Source organism: Aulonocara stuartgranti (assembly GCF_965226115.1).
Source record: "Aulonocara stuartgranti genome assembly, chromosome: 10".
Lineage (NCBI taxonomy): Eukaryota > Metazoa > Chordata > Actinopteri > Cichliformes > Cichlidae > Aulonocara > Aulonocara stuartgranti.
The window spans coordinates 13,436,042-13,449,023 of NC_138946.1; the positions used below are offsets into that span (position 1 = coordinate 13,436,042).

At 38.6% G+C, this 12,982-nt stretch overlaps 1 protein-coding gene across 4 annotated transcripts in view; it reads left to right on the forward strand.

Annotated features, from left to right (window-relative positions):
- The window catches only part of LOC309715936 (rho GTPase-activating protein 26-like), an 86,239-nt gene that overhangs the window by 51,919 nt on the left and 21,338 nt on the right, over window positions 1–12,982 (forward strand). For all 4 annotated transcript variants that reach the window (XM_082549439.1, XM_082549440.1, XM_082549441.1 and 1 more), the window contains exons 9-18: window positions 103–232; window positions 616–716; window positions 2,535–2,629; window positions 4,166–4,244; window positions 5,035–5,071; window positions 5,262–5,327; window positions 6,328–6,402; window positions 6,530–6,614; window positions 7,793–7,851; window positions 12,863–12,968. In XM_082549439.1, coding sequence (XP_082405565.1) covers window positions 103–232; window positions 616–716; window positions 2,535–2,629; window positions 4,166–4,244; window positions 5,035–5,071; window positions 5,262–5,327; window positions 6,328–6,402; window positions 6,530–6,614; window positions 7,793–7,851; window positions 12,863–12,968 — 833 coding nt within the window. The remainder of the gene's footprint in view (window positions 1–102; window positions 233–615; window positions 717–2,534; window positions 2,630–4,165; window positions 4,245–5,034; window positions 5,072–5,261; window positions 5,328–6,327; window positions 6,403–6,529; window positions 6,615–7,792; window positions 7,852–12,862; window positions 12,969–12,982) is intronic.

Here is a 12,982-nt window from a genome sequence, read left to right on the forward strand (position 1 = left end):
AACTTGTTCATTCTGCAACATATAAGGCTTGTTATGTACTTTCCCATCTACAAGTTGAATTTCTGAGGAAAAATCTGCACTCCTGTGTGCTTTTGTTGGCAGACGAGGAACCGTTTTGAGAGCACGCGGTCGGAGGTTGAGAGTTTGATGAGGAAGATGAAGGAGAATCCACATGAACACAAGAGTGTCAGCCAGCACACGATGGAGGGCTACCTGTATGTGCAGGAAAAGCGTAAGTAAGCCACATACAACAGTGAACGAGTGTGTGTGTGTGTGTGTAACGAGGTATAGTGTGTGGATGTTAGTGGCATCTTGTTTGGCTCACACGGTGTCAGAGCAGCAGAACAAACAAGCCATAATGAACCAATGGTTGACAAACTCAAGTCTGATCTGTTGGAGACGTGACAGCAGCTCTGTCCACGTGCGGTAGCCATGGTAACACTAAAGCACTAAAAGAGGTCTGACCAGGACTCGTCCTTTTCTTTTTCTTTTTTTTTTGGTTCTTGTTGTTTTGACCCTGTCTCCAATTCACCCATTTTCTTTTTTTCTCTTCTCCTTTCTTGTGTTTTTGTTTTTTTACCACTCTTCATCTCTATGTTTTCTATCTATCTTTAGGCTCATTTGTATCTACTTGGGTGAAGTACTACTGTACATACTACCGTGAGTCCAAGAAAGTCACCATGGTCCTGTTTGACCCTAAGTCTGGAGGTAAAACGGTGAGTAGCCTGTGCTGTTAAAATATACAGATAAAATCACAAGTTCACTAACAAAATCCAGGTTTGGACTTGTATGGGAGAAAAAAAAAGTACACATTCAGGTTCACTTCACAAGCGCCCTCATATACAGGCGCTCATGCAGGCATTCATGCAAATGTGCTTCGTCCCAGTGTGGATAAGCACAACTTGGTGTGTGTTTTTATTTAGTTATTTTTTTATTATTCCCCATGCCCGTACCACTGTTTTCAGCAATCAGCTCAAAAAGCTGTGCGTTTTCATTCGGTCGCACAGTCACAGAGCGAGATACTGGTTTTACGAGCAAGTGCTAACGACTTCTTCCACGTCACCCTTAATAGGTGAGAGTGCAGTGTGGGTGAATAATGTTCTGAGTAAGCAGCAGTAAGCAGAAAATGTTGTCTCCAGCTGTTTTCTCAGAGACCTATCTCTGATCGCCCTCCACCTACAAACCGATTAAGCCAGAGCTGATATGAGTCCGAAGTGCAGCTCAGTTCTGAGAAAGTTGCCACAGTTTCATTTTGAGTAACTGAAGGAAACTTGGAAACATTAAAAGTCACAGAAAACCCTTTGGCTTTAACACAAAGCTCTGAAATCCAAAATAGCAAATAAATAGTAGGTGGACTGCACTGAAAGAAAAAAAAAAGCACTCACTAATGACATCAAACCTGGCCCATCTGCGCTTTGCTTTAGAGTATGGCAATAAAACCTGTACTTTGAATTGGTATGACACCAGAGTGTGTAGCCATCTGTAGATTGTGAGTTATCACACTCATCTACCCATCCATTTTCTTCCCCGTCTGTGGCCATTTTAGAATCATCAATAAAACTAAGTACTAGTTACTACTACTACTACTAAGTTAGGCTGTGGGAAGAAGCAGGAGCATCTGGAGAGAACCAGCATAGGCACACAAAGAATCCATGAAGGCCCCAGCAGGCTTGCAGATTCAAAACCAGTATACCAGTATACCTAACCCTAACAATTGTTACTACCTTTGAAAAGAAGTGATGTCACCATAGCATAAATTGTATAATATTGTTGCTACAGGTAGCAACATTGTCTGTCTGTGTTTTCTTTACTTATAAGAAAACCAAGCTTTTGAAAAGCTAACAAGCTGAGTGTCTCATGGATAATGTGTGAAATGGAAATAATATTGCTGTAATCCTTTATATTGGTTATAAAACTGCCAGATGGCACTCCCCGCACATCAGTTTATAGTGTCTATTTCTTCATATTGTTCTTTTTAAAGCACATATGATTCATTGCTCAGTTCAAACAGCAAGTCTTACTTCTAAAATGGAAGTCAAGGCAAATTTAAAATGCTAAATCTTCAGTTTTACTCCAACGTAAGATATATTTCAACCAGTGATTCATTTCTAATAATAATAACTATATGCTACATACTGGGGTTTTTTTTTTGTTTGTTTGTTTGTTTTTCTGCCCTTGCCTCTGTATAATACGCCTTATCGGACAAGCCTTGGAGCACAGAATAAACTGCTATTTAGGTCTTCTGTTTGCGACGGGCAGCCAATTAGAAAAAAGTCGGCTTAAAGAGAGGAGGAAGGGAGCTAAATGTGCTCCTTTCAGACAGGATATATTGACGACCTGCACCAAGACTCCATATGGGAAAAGTACAGAATATTTTAATCAGTGAATCTTGCAGAGCTAGTCTTAGTATGGAGCTGAAAATTACCGTCCTGGCTATTAAATTCCACTCAAACAGTATGGTTGCATTATGATGTCTTAAATGCTCTTCATGTGTTATTGATGTACTACATTGCTTCTTGCTTTTGCTGTGTCAGGGAGAGGAAGAGAGCTTTATTCTCAAGTCGTGCACCAGAAGGAAGACGGACTCGATAGAAAAGCGGTTCTGTTTCGATGTGGAGGCTGTGGACAGGTTAGTGAATATTCACCCAGCTTTCTTTTCACCGGGTTTTACTTTATGTGTCATCGATATGAAAGATTTGGTTAAATGTGGTTCAGTCCCAGCTCATAATCTCAGGATTAGCATGGGCTTTTTTTCCTTTTTTTTCTCCCTTTTTTTTTTTAAAGCAGGATGTAATTACAGCGAACCAACACATGAGGGCACTGCACAGTTGGTGTGAGCTTGAAGATTGAGGCTCTTTTTCCTGTCTGACTCAGCCCTCTGTGGCATTTCCCTTCTTAAACCGCCTCCACTGTTCCTGTCCACTCACACACAACTTCAGCTATCCTCTATCACACCCTGCCTATCTGTTAACCATCCATCTTTAGGCTTAACTCAGGTCCTTTAGGAACACAAAGCAGTCTCACTCTTAAGCGGGACAGATTGCTGTGGTACAGTAACTCATGCTCCGTGAAGCAGGTTTATTTTAGAGAGCCAGCTCTAAAACATAAATCTTCAAATTGATCAAAACAGTCTGATCACTGCATACACAGACTCGTTCCTGCAGGATCCTGATGGGGGGGAAATGTAGCAAATTATCAAGAGCAATAGAGACGGCATAAATCATTTGTTTGGCATTATAGACAAGTTTTTTTTTTTTTTTAACAGAGCTTTTAACACAAGGAGGGGGCGTTTATAACACAAAGGGAAGAGTGGCTACACTGACAGAGTTACAGACTGCGTCAGTGCTTATTCATTCTTCTTCCGTCACAGTGACTCGGAATAAGAGGAGGGAACGGTGATCATCTCTGTGATGAGTTTCCCATGCAAACACAGAATTTAAAGCAGCACAAAATAAAAACAAAGGCCAGTAAAATTGCACACAAAACGAAAAGTATGAAGAAGACGGTAATAGGAGCAATACATTACATATTCTCTATGCAAAATACAAAATCATGGAATTAACAGAGCCGGCTTTGTTATCAAGGATTTTTACGATTTTCAGGCTTTATAACCTCCGAAGAGCTGGTCTCAGTTTAAATCATGAGTACGTGCGCATCACACGTTGCCTGTGTGGATGATTTTTCGCTGCTTAGCCTAATGAATTCTTGTTAGATGCTGAATTTTCATGCTGTATTCGTCATCTTTTTGTTATCCTTTTAAGGGGAAAAATCTGATCGGAGCTGCTGATCATGTGATTTACTGGAACACAGTAGTATAGTCATAGCTCTGGCACCCATAAATGAATATGTTTTGCTATAAAAAGAACAAGATTGGCATTTATCTAAGAATGGGCACATCTATTAAGTAGTTTTTAGTTAGAACATATAACTACTTAGTTGAAAACCTTCATAAGAATTTCTTTAGTTGATAAACTTTTTATTTAAATACAATGATTTTATTACAGTTGTGGTTCGATTTATAGTACATTGCACCAGTTATCGACATGTTTGTCTTTGTGTGTATTTGTTGAGTATTATTATTTGATGATCTAACACCTAATGTTTGCAACTCACCTGTATGTTTGATAAGCTTATGTGCCTTTCCTGTTATTGCTTGTGTGCGAAGGCCGGGAGTGATCACCATGCAGGCTCTGTCGGAAGAAGACCGTAGATTGTGGATGGAGGCCATGGATGGGAGAGAACCGGTAGGTTGCCATGGTTACCAGTTTGTTCTCATGTGACACAGACAAACAGGAGAGTGAGGCCGAGACAGAAAAGGGGATGGGATGAGAGCTAAACAAACCACGAGGTGTAATTGGAAAACTGTTGGCTCAAATTCTGCGTCTTTTCCTCAGCACATGCTGTCCACGTCTGGTCACATTTAGAGAGACACAACATAAGTCTGAGAGGGATAATTTGGTCTTTATGCTCCACAACAATCAACACATCAGCTTTCTGCCAACCAACTTCCTCAGCACTTGGTTTATACCTCCTCGGTGTACAGCATTTTTGCTCTTTGGCTGGAAGTCTATTTTAACGCTCTTATTCAGATGTGTTCTTGTTCCAACACCTCTCTCATGTCTGCATTCAAGTGTGCAAAGGTAATCCACATTCAGGAGCTCACCACAAGTTGGAACACGCGGTTGCAGAGTTCAGGGGAACGGTCATAAAATAAAAAAATGCTGGCGATCTTGTTCTCTGGCTCCTACTTCTCGTCATTACAAGCTTGCCACAGATCATGACTGTGAAATACCAGCAGCAGACAAAAGGATGGATCTGAGCATTAGAGTCATAGCTACTGTATTTTCTATATAATGTGACTTTTGATAGAAATAATAAGTGGATATTCCCTAAAGAACCCTGACTATATGCTTGCATAACTAGATTTATCTATATTTATATTTATATTATAGCATGTGAAACATTGGTAATGTACTTACGTTTGCTTCCCTAATTAAGCATAACTGTGAAGTGTTCTGTTCTTTATTTCTGCAGGTGTACAACCTCAATAAAGATAACCAGAGTGAAGGCAGTAAGTGTCTTTAATTTATTTGGATTGAGTTGATTATCGTTGCCATCTTCAATTAATATATAAGACCTAATAATACTTGTGCCTAAAAAAGTGCCAACAAACTTTTAGGTTGGAACACTGTGTTTTTAGTGATGTTAAAACAAATCGGTAGTTGGCTCAGATTCATTCTTGTCGCTTCCCGCTCCATCAGTGGCCCAGCTGGATGTCATTGGGTTCAACGTGATGAAAAAATTCATCTATGCGGTGGAAACGCGAGGTACAGTGTCAACCCACGTTATTTCCTTTGTTTTTTTTTTTAAATGCTCTGTAAATCTTTTTGCTTCTTTGCTGTGATACACTGTATTTTTTTATCCAATAAACTTTATCGTCTGCTGTATCCAAATCATTGACAATAGTTTCAATAAATATCAGAAGATAATACTGTTTGTGGACTGTTTGTTTACAGTCTTCTCGTGAATATTTTTACTGCATTCAGTGTTGCAGTCACCGTAAAGCTCTCAATGCTGCCATGCGTTTTTAAGGGTTTATCTCAGTAGAACTGAAGTTTTTCTCAGTTCATTTGATACTAAATAGAATTTTTAGGAATATTATTTCTCTCTCTTTTTTTTTTAAATATTTGCACCAAAATCATTGCAAATAATCTAAAAAAATAAATGAATATTTTTTATAATGCAGAACATTGGTTTGCATGAATTGAAATTCTGTTCAGGAGTTATGAGTGCGATTTAAACCTTCCTGATGTGTCTGGACATCGCTCCCTACAGATCTACAATATCAATACCTCTTTTTATCTGTTGCACTAAGAGCACCCATTTCTGGTCACTCTGTACCTTTTCATTGCTTTGTCAGGTGGTTTTGTATTTAGCTTATATATGAAGGTAACCTTGGATTTCTTAGCTGGGACAGGTTTGCAATGGGACAGATAAAGATTAAACACATTAAATTTATATGAGTTTCATGCTGATGCCAAAAAAGTGCATCAAAGCACAACAATGTGGTGCCTTTTTTTCTGTTCATGCCTTATTTGGCACGATTTTAAGTTGGTGAGAGGAAGACACATCGTAGTACATTAATAACACTTTAACACATACAGAAGAGCATCTAAAGCATTTATCAAAGTAGAGGAACTAAAGTTTCGCTGGTAAAAATCCCCTTGCTGAAATCTCCACGTGCTTGCTTGAGGGAGAATTTTGTAGTATCATAAAGTCCTGATCTTATCATATCAGTTACAGATGATCTCTTGTCTCCTCCTTCAGGTATCGATGAACAGGGCTTATACAGAATCGCTGGCGTCAACTCCAAAATACAAAAACTACTGAGCTTGGCTATGGGTAAACACTGAAGCACATGAATAAAAAGCACATGTTTAAATTGTATCAAAACAGTAACTAAAATATCTTTTTAAAAAATTGATCTCTTTTGTTTCTTTCTTTTTCTCTTCATATTTTTGTCCATCAGATCCAAAGACGTGTGCTGACGTAGAGCTGGAAAGCCCAGAGTGGGAGATTAAAACAATAACTAGTGCTATCAAGCACTATCTCAGGTTTGTGCGAAAACTCTTACATAAATGCAAACTCACAGTGATTTCATTTGTTCTTCTACTAAGAATTATTGGCAAAAAATAATTCTTCCAGTGTTCACCGAGCATGAGTGCATTTTAACCTCCGTGACCGTGATGAATGAATTAAATGTGCTTTTTGTGTCTTGGAATTATTCCTCTTATTCTAAATTATAGCACTTTTCTGCACTTATCACATAATAACTTGTTAAAAAGACCTCTGGCCTGAATATATTTTGCTTGATTTTGCTGTCATTTCTATCATTTGTGGTCTGTTTTTCTTTATTTTATATATGTTATTTACTCAGAGTTAATGCTGTGTCAAAACTGCCCGATATTCTGGTCATTATATTGCACGTTATAGTTAAATTACTTCCTCTGGTGCGGTGCAACAATAAGAGAAGGATTGTGATTGTGGGAAGCCAGAGATGAGCAGCTGAAATGGAAAGAAAATGTAAGGAAGGAATGAGAGTAGCAGAGGTGTTCATGCTGTGCTCAATCTGCTGTAGCTAAATGAATCTATGCTGTTCACAACACAAATCCACAGGCATACAAAGATTCGTATTCATTCGGTTGCCCGCAAGCACTTCGCCGGTACATAAACAGACAGATTTATAGAAACACCTGCTGTCAATTCTCTCGTACATACACCCATTTACACCATCAAGACCTCAAGTCAGGCCTCATTGAAGACCAGCAGGTGCCATTATTCACATCAGGCAGTAGGAGAAAGCTCATGTCAAGCTGGTGTGTAGAGAGAAAATATCAGAAGGTGAAGAAAATAGAAAAAGATAAATTGAAGAAAAAATGTCCCAACTAAACACCTAGGAATTATTTTGGTCTAAGCTACTAGATAGCAGTCTCCACTATCATAAAAAGAAGGAGTATCTTTTGTAAGAATAGTCTTTCCTTCCTCAAGTAGAGTTCCAGACTTCTAGAATGACTGCCAAGGCAGATTAGAGCTGTTCTGGCTGCACATGGTGGTCCAATACCATACTAAGACACTTCATCCTGGTGTTTCCTTTAATTTCTCTCCAAACTGTAGTGAGATGAGTGCTCGTACAGAACTCTTCAGATTTATTGGTTTTTCCAGAGAAGCCAATCCTAAGCTCTTGTTCCATTTTCCTTGCTGATAATCTTCTCCTGACATCTTATGTTTCCAGAATGCTACCTGCACCTCTCATGACATACCAGTACCAGAGGAGCTTTATAAAAGCTGCCAGTGAGTAGTTTCCTTTTGCCTCCTGATATCTCGTTTTCTTCACAAAATGTCTGTTCAAGCTGTTTAAGTTGTTTAAAGCCAACCTTGATATTAAATAGTGCAGACTTCTCTTCAAGGCTACCTTGGATAAAAATCGACTAGACAATGCTTAAATAGCTTTTGTTTGTTTTTAAATTAAGCTAATCCTGTTGATTCATTTCAGTTTATAAATGGTTGATTGGAGTTGGTGAAATTTTGCATTATGTTGGTTCTGAGAATAAAAAGTCTTGCACAAACACAAAAACAAACAATGACACTGTGTTGGGGGAATGACCCAGATTCGGATCCTGCTCCATGCCAACTTTTCAACAGGCTAAAACTCACAGCTGTGCCAATGTGAAAGCTGCCTCTAACTATGTAAAAGAGAAATGAAAATTCAGATTCAGAGAGTCAGATTTTACAGGAGACTCAAAAATCCAGGAAGTATTCCTCCTGGGTGTTAAACACTGATTATCTACATCAGGATTCCCTAGAAGGTGAGACCTGCAGCTTCTTATTTGAACTTGTTAAATTGCAGCGTGGCTGTTATCTCACAGTTAGAGAGTCTTACAAATAAGTGTTTTCTAACTGAATGTTGTGCACACGGTTTGTTGGCTTTGCTGCCGATGGTGCGTCTGCTGTGATGGGCTGATTGGAGCAGCAGCCACACTCCGCTGTCCATTGTGGCGCAATGCACATTGCAGAACACGTTGCAGAGCCGAGAATTATGAAACAGAGTTTCATAAATACTCTGAAACTCTGCTTTTAATGTCAGTACATTAACATGGTGCCTCCTTTCCTGTATGCAGATTTCCAGATGTGGTAAAAGAGGGCCATGTCCTGTAGACCACGCTTCCCAGGGAGGCAGAAAAAATTAGACCACTGTCTTTAGAATAGTTAAATAGCATAGCTGGGCAAATGGTTATTTGTATCGCTGGATATGATCAGCTGTGTTTAAAGAGGAAAATAGGCTAAACGTCCTAAATTTGGTTAGTTGAAATTCATAATTATTCTATTATCACATTGACAGCAGTAATAACAGTTCACCAGGCCTCAGAGTATCTAGAACTACTCTGGTTTCTGAATTACTATCATAGAGATGTTCTATTTCCACAAATCCTTTGCTGGTAGAATATTTAATATGCTCCCATATGTTTATAAGTAGTTCAAAGTTTATGGTTGCTGTTTATTTTCCCTTCTTCTTTAGTAGAATTAGGAGAGTGACAATATATTCACTGAAAAACTCTCTTTATTCTCTAAATAAGGTGTTTTATGGTGTTCCTGTCTTGTTAGACGGTTTTTAATTAAACAGTTTATATACATACATAGCGGGGAACTGGTAACTCTGTATTATTATAAGAAGCCTGGAGAGCTTATCAGAAACGGACAGCCAATTAAAGGTTTACTGTTTTGAATTTCAGTGGATCACATAGCAGCTGCAAAATGCTCCTTTTTGGTAACTGCACCTGATGGGTGTGGTTTGAGTCAGGAAACATATTTTATTAAAAGAAAAAAACCCTCAGCTGCCTGGAAGATTGCCTGAACTCTCCAACAGCCATGGCAATCATTTCAGTGTATTAGATTCTTGTCATGAGGCTGCTAGGCTACAAAATAAACTTTTGCAAGCACCAACTGATTTAGAACATGAAATGGAGACTTTGCATGAACCCCTCCTTTGCTAAATCTGTTCATTTGGATTTCCTTGTTTTTCTGTTTAACCATAGTTTAGCTTGCTTGGGTCGATTAACCATGGTTATCCATGTAGCTGCTTCCTATTTTTTAATGAATATTCGACACAGACAAAGTAGATTAGTACAATTCTAGTGTTGGAGGATGCTTTAGTGATTTGTTTTCTTTGTTTGGCAGTAGCTAATCGTATAGGATGCCAAGCTGACATAGGAAGGAAGTCCAGGAAACGACTGTCTGTTTCTGGCCACGGTACCAAGACAGGCTCTGCAGTGAATCCAATGAAGATTGTTTTTTATGAGTGTATTAAGAGAAAGGAAAAGAGGATGGCAGATAAGTCTACCAAGATAGCTCGGTTGAAAACAAGGCGGACCACCCATGTGATAATGGATGCGATTATGGTTTTTTAGTAATCATTAAAAAATACTTGTGTTTGTGAAGTTGCTGTATAAGTTTACAGTTGTGTGCCTAACCTGACCTCTTTTCCGCGACACTCATTAGTTTGGTTGACGTCATAAATTTCTTTCAGAATGCATATGTGCAAGAAGGCGCCTCTGTCTGTGTGACTTAGCTTTCGAATTTTTTTCCAAGGTGGAATTCTGCCGAAGCAGCAGGGTGTTTTTTAAAGACAGCGTCCTCATTTGAACTCTCTCTTTTAGGTCCTCCCTTTTTTTCTCTCCTCTCTTTTACATGTATTCACCAACTCCGCCCACAAGATCTGATATTGCATCGTGCTCTTCCTCCTTCTCAAATTTCACGAGAGACAGAATAGAAAAGAAAGTATAAAGTGTATGAAGAAAATGCTCTGACTCTGTCCATCTTGTGTCTAATATTTATGTACATCACCAGAATTCCTTCCAATTGGGCTTTATTTCTCACTCCTACTAGGAGGAGTGATATTTTGTAAGGCATCTACAAAGATCTACCAAACGTTATTCACTTGCATTACTTAATGCAGTCCATAAGAAAGACCTGAGATGAGCCTCATCTCCGTAACACGTAAATCAAAGTCTTATTTTTTTAAGAAGCCAATTTAACAAGTACTGTTTCTTCCTGTTTAGCAAGTACTAATTGACATTAATCTTCTAAAGCACGATTATGCATGATAGACGGAGTTGTTTGCCGCCTTTTCTACAAAAGTGTCAGATAATCTTAAAGCTGAATAGGCAAATTTCTGGAAAATAATAGGTCAGGAAATAGCCTGATCTGTAGATTATAAACACATTATACTATGTTTGCAATATTTTTCTTCTATCCCTACATTTTCTATGATTTAATCCTTATTTTGGTACATTATGCGTGCCAGGAATACATTAAACTTTAATTAAACATTAAAGTTGCGGGTCATGGAAGATGGTTTAAAAATCATCCTTCAGTTGTGACATCAGCAAACCACTTCATCAGTCACAGATGTACCAGATTTTTCTTAATTTATTTTTTTAATCACTATATCTAGTGAGATATTTCTCTATATTTAATCACTTACTCCTGTGTGAGTTCAGACATATTGGCCTGTTCACTCATTTTAAATGACTGACTCATCTGGCATCCTGGCTGAACAGCATTGTGTCCAGTGAACACCATAGCAGGATTAATGATTAGCCAGTCACCACCAGCATGGGCAAGACACACAGGCTGTTTATAAAGACATTCTGCAGACTAAACTGTTACATTGCTGCTAGCGGTGCATACACACTAGTAACTAGAGCAGTGTGTCTTTGTGGATATTTAGGGCAGATGAAGAGGTAAAACAGAAGAAAAGCTGGTAGTAGCAATATTTCTAAATCCCCAGTCTTGCTTCCAGTTTTAATGCTAGAGCTTAAAGTCTTTTCAAAATGTCAGTTAAATGTTTGAAACAACCGAATGACGATTGAAAACAAATGTTTGTGCCATTTGACATATTAACAATGGATTTGTTTTGGCTGCTGTACATAATCATCTTGATCCGTCGATGTAAGTAACTGCTTCCCTACGGTCTTAAAAGCACCCAAAACTCAACTTGCATCACATTAGCAGCTTCCTCAATAATGAGAAAACAGGTTATTGGTGAATCAAGTGTAATTTCCTTGTTTATCTCTCTCCTGGGATGCGGTTGATGTTGGCTGGATTCCTACTCTTATTAAATTCAGAAAGCGTTTGATGGTGTTCTAAATCTACTCCGAATAAAATTAAAGGTCTTCAGTACTGTAAAACCGAATGTGTATTCGTACTGTGCTGTGACTACACATGTCTGGGCTGAGGTTTAAAGAAAAACAAAGTTTTGTTTTTTTGTCCTTTTGTGCATGTGTGTAAAGCCGTGGACACCATAATAAGGAATGCTGATTTTTATTTTTTATTTTTTTTGTCTATATGTGTGTCTGCTGGAGCCCAGCCCAGTTATGTAAGAAAATAATAAAAATTATGGTTGCCTGTGTATAAGATGCTCTGTCAGTTGTGGGAGCGTTGCCTGGCACTGACAGCTGGGGCCTGAAGGTTGATATAGTGTGAGTCTGCTGTCATCTCTTTATTGACTAGCCCCGCAGGCTTGAGTTATTATAGTTATTCATCAGCAACAGGCTGTTCTGCCCTGCTTGCCATGGAGCTTTTCCACTTTGTAACAGTATTAAACACACAGTGCCAATAAATACCCACATGCATCCTCAGCTCTGTCTCTGCATCTTGTGGAGATAAACGTTTTAATATGCGCTTCATAACTAGTTTGGCAATGGTACACAGAAACCCTGATTCCCTCTGAATATTTATCACCTACCTAACCTTGTTTATGACACTCAAGCCCATTGCATCAGTTGGTTTCCTAAATCAGCTGGACTATTTTTTTTTCTCACAAAAATGGCACAAACATGAGTTTATGGTGCGTTTTCATAGAACTGCAGGTTGATACTCATAGTGATTATATAGAATGCCAAGATGGCATATGTGGGTCTGATTTTTAATTATTGTTGGAAAACAATGTGTTTACCAAAGAATATAAGCAGCTGCAGACTGTGTTAGGATGATAGTTGGTTGTAGCGACAGGAAAAAGGATGTGAAATATCTGTGTGACATCTAAGAACTCCACCGAGTCTGGATGTTATTCAGACTTTTATTTTATTGAAATCTTGGGTATACTTGTTTAATTTCTGTGGCGTGTATTGGAATGACTGCTTTTTAGTGTCTACAACAAAAATAAAAAAGGCATCACGACTGCCTTGCATGGTTGCAAAATTACCTGTTTGATGGCTTTGTATGTGCTTGTTTGTGTCAATAAAGATATAATAATCAGCGACACACTTGAATCTCTCAAGTCTTAATATGTGTCTCTATCCAGAGATGGACAATCCAGAGGCTAGAGTAACAGAGGTCCACGCGCTAGTGCACCGGCTACCAGAGAAGAACAGACAGATGCTGGAGCTGCTGGTGAAGCACCTGGCCAAGTAAGTGGAAAAAT